A 19203-nucleotide genomic window follows, 5' to 3' on the forward strand; every position below is an offset into this window, starting at 1 on the left:
TGCCTTAAATGGTTCAGATCTACACACAGCAGACAATCGCACATGCCACACACAAACACATATTACAAAGGACCACCAGGCGCTAGAATTAAACGGGGAAAAGGAACATTAGCAAACAGTTCAACTCAATTCTGTTTGCTTATGTCAGATTCCAAGATTCTCATCATGATACACGATACAAATATTACATGCCTGTGTTTCTGGATGACACCAAATCACATAGTGCTGCATTAAAAGCCATAATAAAATTACCAGCTTTGAGCCACTAATTACTGGTTTGGCCAATACTGATACCATTCATTTATTTTCCCCTAACTAACAATTTATTGGTAGACCCAATGTTAAACATCCAATAACCAATGACGATCCAAGTATTGGTAAATAAACAATTAACAGCCCATCTCAAACTAGTATATACGTGTACGTGTGTGTGTGTGTGTATATCTATATTTGTACAATTATTTGTTGACTAAATATGCATAGTTATTATATGCATTATTACACACATTATATATATATATATATATATATATATATATATATATGTGTGTGTGTGTGTGTGTGTGTGTGTGTGTGTGTGTGTGTGTGTGTGTGTTATAAATTGTTTTTAATGTTGTAGTCTAATAAATGAACATTTGGGGGAAATTCCTGTATATTTGCATTATGTGTCTTTTATGTTTCAAATGCAATGATAAATCTGGTTAGGAAATAGAAATGGAAACAGAAAACTATAATGAGAAAAGTTTGGGGTTATTCGGCATCTAAACAAAAATATAGGCTACAGTATGAGTCATAAGAAAAATTATATGAACGTGGCATCAGACATAATGAAACTTTGTTGCTCTCATGACATGCTGTCATATTACATATTTTCAGACATCCATTATTTTGCTTTTTCTACATTCATAATTCCAAATTTAAAGCCAAAACTCTATTAATATCTAATTATTATATGTATGATATCCTGTGTGAAATTAATTTAAGCAGCATCTAAGCAGCATCTTTTTGTGGTATAAATGCAGCTTCAGATGCAGCTTTTGCAGTGTAAAGATGGCATATTTGGCGATGCAATTGTGGGGAACTGCTTATTTACCTAACTGCTGGTGTACTGAAGACATTACACTGGCATAAATAACAACACAGCCACAGAAATGCAAAAATATCACCGGGTACAGGATGATTCCACGGCGGTATTTAGACTGTGGTCTCTTGGGACACACATTTTCAAAATCCTAACGGAAAAAAATCAGTTCTGAAGTCTTTGAATGGTTTCCTCAAGGTCAAATAGATACATTGTAACAAAGAAAATGCGGCGGGAGTTACAGCAAACGAACGCCTTTCTGAACACAACCTCAGCGCTGCTGCGGGGATAATAATTGGCTCCAACATCTGGTGCTGGTTGTGTTGGTATGGTGGTGGGATTTGGGGTGGGAGGAGGAGGAGATGAGAGGAGGGGGCCGTTAACGTATCCTCCGCAACAACCGTATTGTCGAACGAAATAAGTCATTTATAATGTCAACCATACCTTCGGATAGCTCCAGCTCCAGCTCAGCCAATCTGGCCCTCACTTCCAATGGAAGGGGCAGCGCATCACGGTCCGCCATTGTCCGTTCAAGGGGGTAAAAATCACTCTCGTCCTCTTTCTTCGACTCTTTCAGCGCTGCTGCCGTTTCTCCGCGTCGCAGCGGTGCATAAGGAGGGCTGCGGGAGACGCGTGTCCAGGAACGAAGTGCTCGGTGCTCGGAGATTTTCTGTGCCTCTCAACGAAGCCCCGCCATATCTGAGAGACTCCGCCGTTAGAGTCAGCAGTGTAAGATGTGGACTGTCAGTGCGCTGAAGCTCGCCTCTCGGAGCGGTGTGTGTGTGTGTGTGTGTTCGTCTCTCCAGCCCCTCTCCCTCTCTTTCTCTCTGTCACTCTCTCATGACGCAAGGCAGTGATTTCTAAAGCCGCTGGGGGGCGACAGAACGACTCTGTTTATGTTTCCATAAATAATCATTTCATAATGACAATACCTGTTCAGGTTACATTTATATTTAAATAAATAAACATGAACGTAAATAAAAAATTTTAAAAAATGTTAAAACGAATCAGCTTGGAATTAAATTGATCAAGTGTCAGTACATTCGTAAAAAAAATCGTAATATTAAGCAACTGTTCCTTAGCACAGATAGTAAATTACTGAAATAAATTACATTTTAAATATATATCAAATAAAAACAAGTGTTTTGAGTTGTATTTTTTAAATATATATTTCACTTTTTTATTTTAAGGTTTATATTTAATATTTTTTTTCACTGTATTTCTGGTCAAATAAATGTGTCCTTGACTTCAATAAATAAATAAATGTAAATGAGATTTGAAAATCTTACCAACCTCAATCCTTTTGAAAAATAGTGAATACAGCAATAATCTTCTGTATTCAAAAAAGATAATGTCCTAATATTGGAGCTCACATTAAAAAAAATAAATAAATAAAAAGGATTTTAAGGATAGTTTTTAGGAATGTCTGTAATCTTGAAATACAGTGTTAAGGAACAAAAAAAATCAAGTGTAAATTATGTCAAATGCAGAAGAAATTTGAAATAAGAAATCCGCACTATTTTACCAATCAGAAAATATGACATCAATCATGTGACTCTTGCTTCAGTTGAAGCAGAAGATGCTGGATAATATCAAGTTTTATACAAACTAGTGGAGTTCATTAAGCTTAAGTGCGGTTTTCAAATAAACCAAGGTGACAAACCAAACACTTAAATAAACGTGCATTTTGCTATTTATCTCCAATTCCAGTTGTTTTGCTGATTATATAACTTGTAATACAATATCGTCTGTATACTGATAGTTTTGCATTAATACTTTAAGTGTTCGGGAGTTTAGACTGATACTGAAATACAGGAAATCTTTGAGACCTGGAGATCTTTTAGTCTTGTGCTGATAGGCCTGCTGGTTCTGAAGCCTTAACACAATATCTCCATAAAGTATCACTGCTTATATTATGCCATCTTGTGGTCATACTGTTGGTGACCACAAGATTATACCAACATTGAGAATATTTAACCAAGCCTACTTAACAAACATAAAATTTCTCATTAACATTTATTTATTTTTTTTCCCATACATTTTCTCATAACCAATTTTAGGGTACCATTTGAACATTTTCCAATTATTTACATCTGTACAGAGAAAGCACACACATCCGAGTGTATACATGTACTACAGTTTAGACTACAAGCATTTACACAGAGGAGAACAAAACAAAACGAGAATCCCACCTCAATCCCAAAAGTATTGTGCTACACAAATGTAGTGACGAAGGCTTCGTGACGCCTCAACCACATCATCCTTTTTTCTACACTTTGGGAACCGAAAGAAAGAAAACGACAAACAAAAAAAACTCCAAACTGTCATCTAAAAAGTTAAGGCAGAGACTCTTTAAATAAAAATTCAAGTTTTCAAACACTGTTAATTTATATGTGATGTTTCTTTTTAATTTGTTTCTTTTTTTTTTTTTTTAAACATCTTTAAGGTTAATGTAATGAAACCTTCATTACATTACCCATGGTATGCTTCATTTATTGATGGAAAAATGATCAGTTGCATTCAGGAAGTCAGAAAAATCAACAAAAACTTTTCTTTTTTTCTTTTTTGATTAACCAAGAAAAAAAAAACTCACAGGGAAAATACAAGAGAATATAAACAACATACACCATGACGAACATCTCAAAGCATTCTGCACGTGCTCCACGCTGCAGGAAGACATAAAAAAAAAACAATAAAAAAACAAAAAAAACGGACTGTCTTGCTCGGCCCAAGACGATTTCTAACTCCAACGAGAACCAATGAACTTAACTAATGAACAGCATGACCGAGAGTGACACTGGAACGCAAAGTCTGCATAAAGGAGAAACCCCACAAAACAGCGCTGGTCCATGTGTGCTGAAGGCTCAGATCTTTTAGCTCTTGATGTATACGTCACTATATAAAATGTACACAATCCCACTCGTATAGTGATGGTGATATGAAAGCGAATCGGTGAAGGTCATACGATAGACGTTGGTGCATGTCAGTGTCTTTCCCTTCATTTCTACAGATAAAAGCACCAAAGTAACCATGTGACGAACCGTAGCACCACACTGGGGGAACAAACGGAGCTAAGAAGCAAATAATATAGCCATCTATCAGTGAGATCACAGCAGACTAGGCACATGAACACTTCACCCCTTGCAACCTGAGGACTTTGCAGTGTTCAGATCTTCCAGAATTGAATGAAGAGGCATCAGAGCGGATTCTTCCCACACTATTGGCGAGTAGGGGAAAAACAGAAAAGAAATGATACAGCAAACCAATGTGTGCCATTAAAAAGTTAAAAAGAAAAGAAGAAAACGTAAAAGAAAGCATGCACACAAGAACAGGTATACATACACCTGCTACAATATCACATCAGTACACTTTGATAGAGGATTAGCATGTAAAAAAATAATTCAGAGCTCAAAAAAAACAACAAAAAACAGTCACTCCAGTGCTGGAACATCCAAACATAGAAACGGAACAAAACAGATTTACACAAAAGTCTCACTCATGCAGAAATGGCTGGGGCCGTCGAGATTAAGAATCGCATCGGCACCAAGACACTCAAAGTTAGCAAAATTATATACATATTAGTTTAAAAAAAAAAAAAAGGAAAGAGAACACAAAAATAAAGTGTTTCAGGATCAGCGCTATTCAAAAAAAAAAAAAAAAAATCAGTATTTCCTTCCAACAGCACTACTTGAAGATTAAACCCTAAAATAAAGGTGAGCTCTGACAATGTTTTTAAATAGTTAATCTCCAACTGATGCTGGTTCATTAATCCCATTTTCCTTGGAAAACAACAAAAGATCTTATAAATCGAAAAACAAAACGACAAAGGACAACAAAAATATTCAGAGAACCCTTATGCACACAAGTGCTTTTGTCTGTAGGCCCTGATTCCAGTGACAAGCTGTCTGTCTGTGTGTTTGTGTGCGCTCACAGAGACCGTGAGATAAGAGGGACTTGGTTTTTTTTTTGTTGTTTGTTTTTTTGAGCAGCCCTGACACAGTTTTCATTCCCATTCGGTCCTGGAAGCAAAGACGAGGCCCTCAGGATTGGTGGAAGGAAGCTGTCGTGCTGCCGCTCTGAGGAGGTTTCACGGTCTCTCTGGGACAAGTGGTCGCTGCAGATTTGGCAGGTGCGGGCGCTGATTCTCTGTATCTGCGTTCTGCAGAGTCAGAAGTCTTGATGTCTTCAGCGGTGGAGCTGAGAGGCCGGGGATCTGCTGATGGCTGCTGTGTTGGTGCATCCCTTATCCTCTGACAGATCTCTGCATAGCTTGGCTTCCGGGGCTCCTGGTTAAACAAAGGTTATCGATTATGCATTATGAAATGTAATTCATAATGGCATTCTTTGCATTCAGAATGTAGCATAACAAGAGGCATTAAAGAACAAGAACAGGATCTTTTATCTAGAAGTCTCTTTTGCTCAGTAAGGCTGCATTTATTTAATAATAAAAAAAAATGCAGTAATATTTTCAAATATTCTGTTTTAAAATGTATTCCTGTGATGGCAAAGCTGAATATTCATCAGCCATTACCTCCAGTCCTCAGTGTTTCTCATAATATACTGATTTTATGCTCAAGAAAAATGTATTATCAATGTTGAAAACAATTGTGCTGCTTTATATTTTCGTGAAAACTGTGATAGATTTTTCCAGAATTGTGATGGGTAGAAATTTCAAAAGAACAATTTATTTGAAAAAGATATATTTAGAAATTATAGATATTTATAAATGTTTTACTTTCAGCTTTGATCAATTTAATGTGTCTTGGCTAAATAAATGCATTCACTTCTTTCAAAAAACAAATAATAATAATAATTTAAAAAAAATTACTGACCCCGGACTTTTGAACTTCAGCATATATAAGCTGTCAAAGAGTTTGAGCCAATTACAAAGTGCTGAAGGAACTGATGCAAGAGCGCAATAGTTCCATATGATATATATTTCTGTACAACCCACAAAGCAGGTGAGGTTTTTCTAACTTCATTTTTTACATGTGCTGCTGAAAACCTGGTAAAAAAAAAAAAAAAAAAACGATGTCCACCAACTGTACCACTTGGTCTCCTAACACTCAACTACAAATATGATTACAGAAACCTGAATATTCTGCTATTAAAAAAAAGGTAAGTTTCTGATTTCAGGCTACCTGGACACTTAGCGATACTGGATTGCTCAGTGGTACGGTTTTAGCAGCGGGTGTCTCAGAGCATTTCTCTGCAGGTGTCTGCATCTCTTTAGGTTTTTCTACAGTTGTCGGTCTGTAACATACAAGAAAAACAAGCAGTACATATATTACAATGTGCAATTTTCATTTCATATTTCCCCCAGAAATACACTTATAATATTAGTCAAAGTTAAGACATTTTACATTATTATATAAGCCAGTGAATTATTTATTCATTGTTTTCTGACAGTACGACTTTTTGAAAGAACAGATGGCTGAAATGCCAAAAAAAGTTAGTTAACATTTGTCACATGTATCGATTAGTTACTCAGAATAAGAAAACCCACTTTGTAACGGCTGGAGAGGGTGAGTGTTGGTGGTCCACTGGGGTCTGAGCAGCAGGAGCAGGAGCAGCCTCCACAGATTCTTTGGGGGTCCCTGATATCACGCGGCTGGTGACCACATCCTTATTTAGAGGCTGTGAAGAGACAAAGGAGTCTCTGTGAAACTCCTACGGCAAGGACAGAATGAACAAACATAACAGCTGGACAGCAGGAACACACACACACACACTTACTCACTCTACAACATTCAAAACACCCAAGGACTTGTCATGGTTATGACTGACAGCAAGGTCTGCTGTGAACCTGGTATGAGTTAATATTTAAAAACCAAGACCATTTGGTAAAATCTCTACAATTCGCAAATATAAGTGCAAAATGTTTTTCCTCTTCCTTTTTTAAAGTGCATCACTCGAACACAAAAGACACTCATGAAAGACAGAATGAAAGTCAACCTTGTCTTTAACTGCTCCGGAGACAATGTCAGACAGTCGGTTGTCAAGGCTGTTTTCAGTTTTTACTTCAGGTTTTAGATTTCCTGCGGCTCCAGGCAGAGGAGGGAAGCTGGACAGACCCAGCTCAAAGCTGGGGGAGGGAGTACGCTCCTGAACAGGAGGGGGCGACGGTGTTGCTGCTCTCTGTTAAACAAAGATTCAGAAAAAGAGTTGAAATGTGGAAAACAAATTGAGCCCACATTGGCACATTTATTTTTAAACTCTGACTAACTTTTGGCAATTCCTCACTATGCTACATTAGTACACCGCACTACAGAAAAACTATTGTTATTGGCCAGTCGCAAGCAGCATAATCAAGCAACTGATATTTTTTTTACATGGATGTGCTAATTAAGTCTTTCTTATCACTCTGGATTCTTTCGCTGTCATAAATAAGTAACAAATAAATATTTCCTGAATTTATTAAAAATTATTTGTTAATTTGGCTGTGGAATAAGCAAGACAATGTAGATTCAGACCCTTCAGGCTTGACTGCATATTATATTTTACTTGAAGAACATAGTTTCCCATCATAACAGAAGTAAAACTCAAAAAAACATTTGTATATGCAGTGTTTGTTGAAACAAAGCAAATGACATACTGGAAACTTGTTGTCATCTCTTCTTTTCCTGTATCCATAGCCACCCCTTCTTCAAAAAAAACAAAAAAACAATCAAACAAACTACATGGAAAATATGACCACCATTTCTTAAGGAAACAGAACTCTATGAGCTTTTTTCCCCTGTTTGGATATGGTATTATGACAATATTTATGAAATTAATAAACAGCTGCTGCAGATGTGCAGCATTACCTTCCACGGCCTGCGTTCAGAGAATAATCGGCTCCATTCACTTCCATTCGTCCACTTCCAACCTGGTCCCGGCGCGGATAACACAGACCGCTGGGTAGTCGAGGTCGGCTACCCAGGTGATGAGCCTGTGGAGGACGCGTCCCATTGGGAACTCTCTCCGAAGGGAAAGTAGAGAAAGCAGCAGGGTTTTCCAGCAGAGTGGTTCCACGTTCTGTAGTGAGTCGAATGTGTGTTTTGTTGTGGTTCCTGTTTGAATGAAAGAATGGTTACACAGCTGTTTTCTATTTTAATATATTTAGAAAAGTTATTTATTCCTGTGATGCAAAGCTGAATTTTCAGCATCACTATTCCAGTCTTCACAATGATCCTTTAGAAATAAGGTGACCAGACATCCTGTTTTTCAGCTCTATTTTTAGCGTCCCGACTCATTTTGAAAAAGTCATGATTTTTCCCGTATTTCTAAAATTCTTTATGACTGGGTGATAAGAGCGAGTAGTGGAAGTGTTCTGCCATGTGAGAACAGCCTTATCAAAGGTAACAAAGCTCGTCATAGAACAAAATAACCATCCAATCACAATTCGTTTTTCGATTAATATGCAGGAAGTTAAGGTGGGATAAATTGGCGGAATCCACGGAAACCCAGTTCTGCAATCAGCTCTCCTTGTGCCTTAATTGTCAAATATACACACAGCTGTCAAAATGTCCATCGTGTGGAGTATCTCATGTAAATACAGTCGGTTATGGCTTAAGAAAACAAACAGTTGTGTGTCAGTATATTGCATTAATTTGGTCTTAAAGGGACAGTAGCCTAAAACAAAGTCTACCTCAATGTTAATCAAACAACAAAATATGTTAAACTGTATACAGGTTAAACCTACTGTTTTAGAAAAACTAGTTTATTTAATTAATTTATGTACATTGCATTTGTCTTATGGTTAATTTGCAAAAACAGATAACTCATCAAAATCATCAAATCATGTATTTTCATTGTGCATTCCAATTAATCTTAAATCAAGGTTATTTTAAATGGGTTAAAAAAAAATAAAAAAAATTATTATGAAATAAAATGTCTCATATCGTGGCCATATGAAGTCATTTGCCTTCCAGGACTGAAGTTACTCAGCCCTGATTTATTTGGAATAGAAATCTTGTCAAATTTAATTGGTCAATTTAAAACATGCATGCTGAAAAGTATTAATTTATTTCTTTAAAATGGTAGTGTGAATGTATATCAGATGTTTTCACTGTAACAAAAATACCTGGTTCGAGGTGGATATTGGCGAAAATCTAGTGGAGATGTTGCTGACTTAAATGTTGGAGAACCAGCGAAGCCATTAATGAACGCAGGGCTGGGAAATGGAGTAACCTGTTGGTTGACAACACCTGATTAGTACGTCCCCAGACGCCACTCAGATATTCCTCAGAGCCAAATAGGACAAATGGGACTTACCAGAGCAGGGTCCAGGTAGCTCTGCGTAGCTGACCAGCCCTGAGGCGTCACCAGTCTGTAAAGAGGAAACTGTTGCTGTGCTCCATACACAGGTGGGATGTAGTAAGGGGTGTAGCGCTGTTGGACATTTGAGGACACATCCACTGGCCGATACCCATTCTTTGGCACAAAGGTATTGACGGCAATGGCCTTGGCCTTTATTCTTGCCTAGAGTACATTTGTAGATGGACACAAGAACTTTATTTTAAAGTGTGAAAAAGGAGAAACCTTGAGTCACTAAAAATAGCACAAAATATCCTTCAGTGGTGTCACATATGCCGCATTGCCCTCTACCTTTATCGGCTTCCCTTGAAAAGTTTTCACCTCTTCTCTGAGATACTGATATGCCTGAAAGAGTGATGTATGCCAACATTTAGTAACAGGGAGAGAGCTTATTAAAAATCCTGAGGCGGTAATCTGAGATGATCAAATCAGGGACAATAAAGGAGACACTTTACCAGCTGAGCATCTGCCTCAGTTTCAAAGGTGATGAACCAGTTGTCGTTGTAGGCAAACTCACAATTGATGAATTTGGGCAAGTTATCGCTCTTAAAGAGTGCTTCGACTTCCTGTAAAAGTGAAAGCCAAATGTCATACAACACAAACATAAGCTGAGAGTATTAAAGATGTAACTGAATAAGAGTGATGCATGATGCATACCTCCAGAGGAGTGGCCTCGGGAACCTCTCTGAGAATTACGATGCAGCGGTTTTGATTGGGCCGCACTTTCTCTCCACATTTGTCCACTTGAACGAGAGGCAGTGCTGGTAAGTCGAAAAGCATCATTAAATGTCAGACCCATCTGCTGTGTGTAACCAAACTCATTTTAAGAGTCTAAAACAAAAAGCCACACTGTGACCCATAAAAGTGCAAAGGTGATGATTTAGGCTCACTTTTTAAGATGTCTGCAATGAGATCCACATCAGTGGTGAGTTTCTTGATTTGATCAAGGTTTGCCAAAGTCACTATTGGCACATACTGGTCACTATCCATTTGCGAGATGAGGTACATGTCATTGGCTAGATTCTCCCTGGAAAAGGATTAGAGTCAGGTCACCATCAATCCTACACGGACTCAACATCCTCAAGCTTTTAAGAACATTCACTACATTTCAAAAGTTTGGGGTCAGTATGATTTTTAATTTAAAAAAAATTAATTAATAAATTTTCTTCAGCAAGAAAAGTGTAGGTCAAGTGTACATCCAAACCTACATTTGCCATAAAACTAAGATTATTGTAAGAATTATTGTAAGCATTTGCATAAGTGTAACATCTCAATGAGACATTAACACAGAACAGTCTGAAATTCACTCTTCTTAATTTAAGGTACAGTGTAGGATACGTTATGTTTAAAATAAATAAATAAAAAGGCTGTGAACTTTTGGTAAGTGCACCCAACAGGACCAGTTACAAATCAATAAGCTGACTCAGTGTGATCAGTTGTGAAAGATGCTAGTAATTACCTAGAGAGGCAGAACTCCAGTGTTGCCTTCAACTGTTCCCGAAGGTCTTCGAGCTGTCTGGAGGAGTCTGAATCATCCACCCCTGCACACCAGAATTAAACAAATGATCAAATATTTAACAATGCTATAGTTATTCATTCTTAATGATTGATTGTGCCAACTGGTGTCATAGTAAAAATGCATGACTGTAAACAACTGTAATAAGAGTAGGTTGACAACAATGAACAAAAAAAGGATATTACCTTTCATACTGGTGTTCTGGTTTGACTCAATGCCCTTCTCACTGGCTGAGCTTCCAATGTACATTGATTCTGACTGTGCTGCAAAGGGCAGCTCTACAGATGTAGATACCTGCTGTTCCTCATTCCAGTTCCCTTTGTCTTCACTGTTGTTATAACCTTGCATGGACAAAAACACATCAGAACCTCTTTAGACTGATAAGGATGGTATACACCAATTTAACTTAGGAACAATCATTTTTGGAGGTGTACCTCCTGAGATGCAGTTTGATGGGTCATCGGCCTCTTCTACCCATGACTGCGGAGAATCTGGGCAGGTTGGAGCAGAGGCCTCCGGTTTAGGTATGTAATTGGCCCATGCCTTCGCATTGGGATTGAGGTCTGAGATCTTGGAGGATTCCTTTAAAAAAAACAAAAAAAACATGGGTTAACAATTGGGCACATGATTATAAATCAAAAGCATGTTCAACCATGGGCTGAATCAATGCCTTTACGGTCACGCAAATAAATCATGGTCAGTGGTCATTTAATACAGATATACGGCATTACATAAAATACAAAATCCAAGTAACATCAGCAAGCAAATTATGCTAGGGTTTGTTTTTTTAGAATGGACTAACACTAATATTTTTTCAAGATGGCAACCTCATTTAGTAAAAAAAAAAGATAAAAAAATAAAATATATTTATGTCATTTGGGTTGAATTTTTTTTTTAAACCAATGCAATCCACTGTGGCTAAAGTGTCCAAATCATTTTAAAATATACTGTATAACCAAGCTTAAAGCTGGCTAGAGAAGTACTCACAAGTTCACTATAAGCATTGTGCCAGTCCCATACACAAGATCCTTCAGTGGCTAACAGATTATAAGGATAGGGTGCTATGAAACCCATAGAGTTCTGGAAATCAGATTCAGCATCCCGTTCATCATTTGCCAGTGTAAGGCTTGCCTCAGAGACAGTGTTGTCCCATGCTGACACCAACGCACAGGCTTTGGTGTTATCAGAAAACAGGACATGTGGTTCTTTGGCCCACACCGGAAGGCAGTGACAAGAGTCCACCTCATCGCTCAACTCTGATTTCCCAAGAAGGTCTGAAACCATATTCAGCATGCCTTGCTCTCCCTCCATTTCATCCAAGCCCTGAGGGTTTTCCACCTGCACAGGAACCGTGAATTGATCTTTATTGAGAAAATAGATCTCGTAAGATGGCAAGGTGGCGTAAACATCAACCTGGTCAGGCTCTACTGGTAACGGAATTGCTGTATTTACATAAGAAACTTTATCACTCATATCATCAGCAATGACTTTCAAATCAGACTGATCAAAGTCAAGAGCACCAAGACTGCTTGTTATAAGTTGGGAAACATGAGGCATGGTAGTTGTCAAGCACTCAACGGAAGCATAATCACTACCATGGCCTTGTACAGCACATGACCGCGCATCTCCAGTTTCAAGTGATAGTCCTGCAGTACTCACGAGAGGAATGCCACAGTCAACAACATCTCTGATTTCCCCCATGTCATAAGGGTCTCCACGGTCCTGAATGGATGTAACAGAAGATCTCTGAATGTCACTGGCTTGATGATCTGAAGAAGGGTCCAAATGTTGGCAAGCGCTTCCCTTGTGCAGTTTATTGACAATGAAGAGCAATCAAACGTCTCAAAACTTCAGGTTGGCATGGTGGTTGAGAAAGTGTTTGTACATCACTGCTAGCAGAACAAACAGATTTCAAACAATCATTGTTGTTATTCCCATCATTTAGGCAATTAAGCAGCTCTAAAGTCGGTACGAGTCCCTGCGGTTCAAGTACTGACATTTCGGTTTCACCATCATCTGCACACAAACAAATCTCAGCCAGTGCCTTCTGTTCATCCTCACTGAAGCATTTGCCGGCAATATGCATCTTCTCATCATGCTGTAAACAAGTCTCTCCAATTTCATTGTCCATGACTTGCTCTTGTGCTGCTGCCGGCAGTTCACTTCCCAAACCCACCTGTATTAAATAACTCTCTGCAATGCTTTCTGGATGTCCTTTATTACAGACATCATTGTGTGATGCGTTTACAAACCAGGTGGCATTGCTCTGGAAGAGATCTTCCTCAACAGGACAATCAGAACTGGGTACAGGTACTGAGTTTGTATGAATGACATCAGAAACAGAAGAACGCAAAGAACTTACATTGTAATAATCAGCTTCTTCGGATTTACCAGGGACTTCCATCAGATGCTCAAAGTTCACAAAAGCATTTATAGGAAGGAGAGATGGACTCTTGTCACATGGTTCAGCATTTGCAAAATTTGCATTTGGTTCTACATTCTGTTCCCCGTTTGGACTGACACATTCTGACACAATCTTTGTCTGGTCAGTGGAAAAAACACAGCAAGGGTAAATGTCTTTACTCAAAGTCATGTCCATTTTGTCTTCTTTTGCATTACAAGTGAAATCTAAACAAATATCTTGTGCATGAGATGGACTGCTCAAATGCTGAAGCGCAACAGCATCCTTGAACATGTCAGATTCATTTGTCTTGCGTTCACTTTGCAATTTACTGCACTGCCAAGGATTCAGAATGACCTCGTCCTGTGTTGCTATTTGCCTTGGTTCAACTCCAACTCTCAAACAGGAAGGTGATTTTGACTGGTTGTCTTCTTTATCAGAAGTCATTGGGGTTTCAGAGCAAAACTTTACATTTTCAATGTCTACAGAGGCATCTTTCCTTGAAAACCCTTGGTTCTCGGTCTCGGCTAACTTTACTGATGCAGATGTGCTGACAGCTGAGAAAGCTGGAGGCATTTTTTTGAGAACCTTCTCAGTCGGGGTCTTCTTGGAAACACATTGATCTGATTCCACGATAGCTATGTTAAGGTTTGGAGACCTATCTCCTGTGTTTCTAAGAGAAGAAATGAAGGAATCAATATTATCTGACAAAACAGGTTTCTTCTCCACCTTTTGGTTCATTGATTCTCTATTATCATCATTTTTGCATTGAGTTTCCAATTCTAATTCATCTGGAGGACCACTCAGATCTTGCGGTCTCAACATAGATTCTTCAAAAACAGCATAATGCATGTTGAGCTCTGAACCACTCTCCAGATCTGTGGCCTTATCACAAAAGCTACTATTAAGATCACGGTTGTTAAGTAGGTCAGCAGGTTCCCCCTGTGGCAATGCAGTATCTGTACTTGACTTCAACACAGACATCTGTCCATTTTGCGCCAGCAGATCTGGGGAGGGTTGATCAATGACGTCCTCTACAGCAGTAAAGGGAGAAAGCGTGTTCTCTATATCTGTATAAAGAGTGAAAACTTCATTTTCAGATATAGGCTTTTCATTTTCTTGAGCAGGAAATGGTTTTAGAAGATCTTGGAGTGTATGTTCTTCAATTTGAAGTGATAAATTTACAGGTAGACTTGTCGAAGACCCTGTCTCTGGGGGACCTTTTTCTGTTTGTTGGATTGCTGTAATTTCATGTGAAGGCTCTGAATCCGATATTGTTTGGTCTTTCTGGAGTAATGAATTATCAAACAAAGCCTTTTCAGAGACAGCTGGAGCATTTGCGTACCTGACTGCGTCAGCTTCTGTCACAGACTGGTGCCCACACTCGCTCCCGAGATCCTCCAAATCAATCAAGCAGATGCTATAGAAACTCTGTTCTTTTTTAAAGCCATGGTCAGTGATCAACAGTCCAGAATTTCCATCTTCTGAGTCATCCAGATTTATTGAGCTCCTAGAGTATTTATTGAATGGAGGGCTGACATGCACAGGATTTGATTGTACATCCCACAGGGTCTTAACTTGTTCCTCTTTTGCAATAATGGAGAAACCAGAGTGTTGATCCTTTAAAATGCATGACGGACTAATGCCCAGGGTGTTTTGTCCAGAGGTGGTGTTCTCACTCTTGCCATATCTAGTTAATTTTGTGGAATCCTGTTGACCATCACAAAACCATTTTGCTCTCTTTATGGCATTTTCAGCTATTCTCCTTTTCACAGAATCCAATGTTTCAGGTTCCTTAATTTTGCAATTGTCTCTGCCCTCTGTCCCCATTTCACTGGCATTTCCTTTCTGGACCACAGCCTCGTTGATAGGTTGATCGCCAACAGGTGGATCCCAAAATGCCATTCCTTCCTGTACACTGTCACCGCCCTCTTTAATGAAGTTGAGACCTGCTGACAAGTTTGTGGAGGAAGCATTACAGCTGGTATCTAAAGCAGTGTTCACGTTCCCATTGTCAGAAGGCTTCTCGCTGGCCAAATCAGTGACAGACCAAGTGCAGTCTCTGACGTCTTTCACTGTGAAGCCCTCGGGAATGGCTGCCTGAAGAAGACTTGTTCTCTCGCTGACCAGGTTAAGGTTCAGTTCTTTGCTGAAACAACACCCCATTTTTTAATTTGTGATAGGACACCAATGCAGACCGGTGAACAAAAACTATCTCCTCTCACAAGCTCCTCGGAAAGAGAAAGAGAGACAGAGGCACACGCTATGGCTGCTTACCCCCTCCCCAGATCCAAAATAGCACATTTAAAATTATACAGCTGACTCACATGGGCCCATCACTCAAATTTGAACTCTATCCAATGATTGGTCCTTCAATGGACGCTGCTCTTGCACTAAATGAATGGGATCAGCAACTTGGCACGGTCCCAAAACACAAGGGTGGTTCACGCAACCGCCTGTTAAGCCCTTTCACAACGCCCAAAGCTGGGCGGGGTGTCTCAGTTGTTTCGCTAGTAGGTTTTTATTCCCTAATCACAATTATTTAACATGCTTCAAAAGACTATATGTAGGTTATACTTTACCAAAAGGGGAATGTCTTTCTCCTTTGCTTCCTGTGACTGCTGCACCTGTGGCTCCACGATAGTTTTTCCTTCCTGGTCTGAAGTCATGAGCTGTCCAGGTTCTAGCTCCGAACGCAGAGCTCTCCAGACCACCAGGGAACTGTGGATGACGAAACAATGGAAATTAATCAAGTACAAATCTTTTACAAAATCTATTGAAATGACAACACATACAAGGTGATCTATAAATGGGAGCATCACAAATAATATGTTATAAAATCCAACAATATTCACACCACATTATTCATTAAAATAAACTACCAACTGATTAAACTTATTTTTATAATTATTACTTTATATTAATAATAAAGTATTATTTTATATTAATACTTACATATAAATGCACACACACACACGTATTTGTGTATGCGTGTTATTCACAACTGTTTATGTCATAAAAAAAATTTTTTAAAACTTAACCCCATTATAATTTTACAAATTATTGTATACTTAGTTTTGACAACAGGCAAAATTCTTAAACCTTTGGAGACCCCCTCCCCCCCATCTGTACAGTAGAGCTGACTGGTCAATATAACTAATGGGGAAAGCATCTCTGAATGAACTGACCTCATCAAAGCCTACAACACTAACACGCTGAAAAAGGGAACTGTCTGTTACTGAAAACGGTTTGAAATACCAGATATCTCAAATTGATTATGGTCTTTAACAGACTGCAAGATTGCATTCATGAGAAACCAGTTCTTTAAAACACTTGCATAGTCATTTAAACAGAATCTGAGTAAAGAGCATCTATATACTGTAATCAAAAATATTATAAAATATAATATAGGCACATGAATGTAAACAAACATCAATAATGCATCTCAAATAAGATAATTCTACTATTTAATGCACTTTAAAATTTAATTAATTACGCATCTAGGGAAAGATAACATAAGCATTTAATACCTACTTGATCGTGTTAACATAAAAAAAACATACATTTGATCTGTCAAATGCGAATGCTGACTCAAGACAGTCCTTTCAAATGACACATGGTAGATGTTTACATTGTAACAGTACGTAAACATGACAGCACCGCAATGCAACCACTTGAAATTAATAATATTTAAATGCAGATTTTATAAAACGACATGTAAAAAAAAAACATATGCAAACTAAATAATTTCTGAAAGTTATATAAATGTATTGGAGATGTCAAATCAACCCAATCCATATGTCAAAGCAAATGAATGCTGCAGGCCAAACCCACAAACAAACAGACAGCTGCTAGCTGAACCAGCCAAACTATCCTGCTCCATAAAGTTAACTGCACAAGAACATATCAAAACAAACTTTCAAATCCTTAAAATCTTAAACTACCAAACAATAAGTGTCAAAAATCCATCAAACAGCGTATTTTAACAGAGAAACAATAAGAGTGTCTGTGTTAGCCTACATGCTAAAGACTGGCAGATATTGAAAATATAGCTAGCCTGTACAGTTAGCTCAAGCTGCTAACATAAAATGGCGAAAAAACACTTCACGTAGTAATTTTTCGATCAAATTATTGTCTAAAACTATACAGGGATGAAAAGCGTGGTTAGATATGAGCGCTAATCGCGCGTCTGAGTTTCCACTCACCTGTTTCTGCTCTCTGCGCACGGGAGACTGTTTGCGGCCCGAGCGTCTGACTTGCACGAACAAAACTTAGAAAAAAATCCACAAATCCGTGCAGGAAACGTTCAAACCACCACAAAACCGTTAACAGCCTCCAAATACCACCAGCTCCTCGATATCAGGCCTGATAGTGAACTTTAAAGGTCTGTTTGGTGATGTTTAAGTGACTGGCTAACGTTTGTTGTCGAGATGGTAACAACACCGAGAGTTGAATGCGTGTTATTCTTCAAAACGGCTTAAGTCTCAGTGCGAATAACGCAACTAACTTCAACTGTGACGTTACGTGCTAGTTAAACTGCGATATGATGAGCAACGGAGCCACACGCCTCTTCCCTCCCCGTGTATTTGTGTCCGGAGTTGAGCTTCACTCTCTCGGCCAAACCGCACCACGAACTCCCGCCCAGAGCCGCTTTATTGACTAGCCCGCCCACTCTCCACTGCGGCCCTTTCAATAACTCAACGGCTGTATCTTCTATCCGCGTTTGGCTGCAGTTCAATGAACGTCGTCGATAGGGGCGCTATAAGACAATGAATTGCGAGTGCTCTGACGTCAAAAAGAATACAAAGTTAAACGCTTTTTTGTAGTTATGGTATTAGGGTGCTTAAATTTAAAGCGAGTGACTGCATTTTTATGTAAACAGTAACTTTTTTTATTATTAGCTACTTGTCCATGAACTCATCATAACAGGCCCTTTTTAGACTGTTGTAAATAATGTTGGGTGCATAATATGTACATTATGTTTAAATGGTGAAGGTGGCAGCAATGGTAGCGCTACATCTCATAAGGAATGTATCCAATCAGGATGTTCACTGCGACTCCTGAGAGTGTGAGTGGATGGTCTGGCTTGTATTAAAAGATTCTGTGCTTCCGTTTCATCTGCAAGATTTCTCGGTTGAGATAGACTACGGATACTGATAAAGGCCAAAAAAGGATTTCTGATCTCATGTGGATGTGCTGTTGTTCTCAAACATTCTTAGTGCAAGAATTAAAATGTGTAAGAAGAGTCATTAATAAAAACTGACATATCTTTTTACCAGTCCACCATCCCATTAATGTCTGTCTGACTGAACAAAGGTGTAATAGTGAGAAATGAGAGGTAACCAGGAAAAAGAGAAAAGCTTTTAAATATGTCATAGTCATAGAACATTTCGTAATATTCTATTTTAGGCTTATCTATGTTTAGAATGGGTTTAGTGGCTCTACAGACACCATCATGAGTGATCAGAGACAGATCTATGTGCAGTTTGAAGGCCAAATATTGTTTAATCCTTAGCTAATATGATGTTGTTGTTTTAAATTAGGGATGCAAAATGATTAATCAAGATTAATCGCATTCAAAATAAAGGTTTATGTTTACATACTATATGTGTGTGTGCTGTGCATATTTATTATTTAGGCTATATATAAATAAACACACACATGTGTATATATTTTTATAAAATGTTTGTTTGTATGTGTATTTATACTTTTACATAATTTATACTATATATAAATATTGCATATATAAAGCTAACATATTTTCCCTTAATATATACATGTATGTTTGTGTATTAAATATGCATAACAAATATAAACAGTACACACACATGTAGTATGTAAACATAAACTTTTATTTTGAATTAATCGTTTAGCAGCCCTATATTTAATCATTTAATTCAGTCAAAT

The 19203-nt window shown here is 38.3% G+C and overlaps 2 protein-coding genes across 12 annotated transcripts in view; both read right to left on the minus strand.

The window, feature by feature from the left end:
- Window positions 1–1930, minus strand: part of LOC113042381 (disco-interacting protein 2 homolog C-like) — a 106657-nt gene extending 104727 nt beyond the window's left edge. For 4 of the 7 annotated variants that reach the window (XM_026201204.1, XM_026201202.1, XM_026201203.1 and 1 more), the window contains exon 1: window positions 1526–1929. In XM_026201204.1, coding sequence (XP_026056989.1) covers window positions 1526–1604 — 79 coding nt within the window. In that variant the 5' untranslated portion in view covers window positions 1605–1929. Of the gene's footprint in view, window positions 1–1525 lie in introns of all 7 variants that reach the window. The other 3 variants (XM_026201198.1, XM_026201200.1, XM_026201201.1) reach the window with 1 other exon arrangement.
- A 1150-nt stretch (window positions 1931–3080) lies between these two features.
- On the minus strand, window positions 3081–17959 carry LOC113042383 (la-related protein 4B-like). Of its 5 annotated transcripts, none has more exons than XM_026201209.1 (17): window positions 17502–17959; window positions 15879–16017; window positions 11330–11477; window positions 11081–11236; window positions 10839–10920; window positions 10270–10406; window positions 10037–10140; window positions 9835–9945; window positions 9671–9724; window positions 9338–9544; window positions 9147–9253; window positions 7888–8133; window positions 7677–7725; window positions 7037–7219; window positions 6588–6751; window positions 6223–6334; window positions 3081–5367 (listed from the first exon to the last, which is right to left on the minus strand). In XM_026201209.1, exons 2-17 carry the CDS (start codon window positions 15963–15965, stop codon window positions 5122–5124), a joined length of 2193 nt encoding a protein of 730 aa, XP_026056994.1. In that variant the 5' UTR covers window positions 15966–16017; window positions 17502–17959; the 3' UTR covers window positions 3081–5121. The 5 variants fall into 5 exon arrangements, with proteins under 5 accessions (XP_026056994.1, XP_026056995.1, XP_026056992.1 ...); XM_026201210.1 differs by having other exon boundaries at window positions 6588–6718; window positions 7677–7722; window positions 17502–17958; XM_026201207.1 differs by lacking the exons at window positions 15879–16017; window positions 17502–17959 and adding an exon at window positions 11883–12616 and having other exon boundaries at window positions 7677–7722.
- Window positions 17960–19203: the final 1244 nt, after the last annotated feature.

Source organism: Carassius auratus, chromosome 24 (genome assembly GCF_003368295.1).
Source record: "Carassius auratus strain Wakin chromosome 24, ASM336829v1, whole genome shotgun sequence".
Lineage (NCBI taxonomy): Eukaryota > Metazoa > Chordata > Actinopteri > Cypriniformes > Cyprinidae > Carassius > Carassius auratus.

Bases quoted from the DNA above. Each gene is read 5' to 3' on its own strand.
- LOC113042383 (XM_026201206.1), bottom strand. From the start codon at position 12,596: ATGGGGGAAATCAGAGATGTTGTTGACTGTGGCATTCCTCTCGTGAGT. The intron at 11,478-11,882 runs GTGAGTACTTCT...TTTTTTTTAAAG, and splicing joins ACAATGCTTATAGTGAACTT to GAATCCTCCAAGATCTCAGA. The intron at 9,725-9,834 runs GTAAAGTGTCTC...TCACTCTTTCAG, and splicing joins CTGAGGCAGATGCTCAGCTG to GCATATCAGTATCTCAGAGA.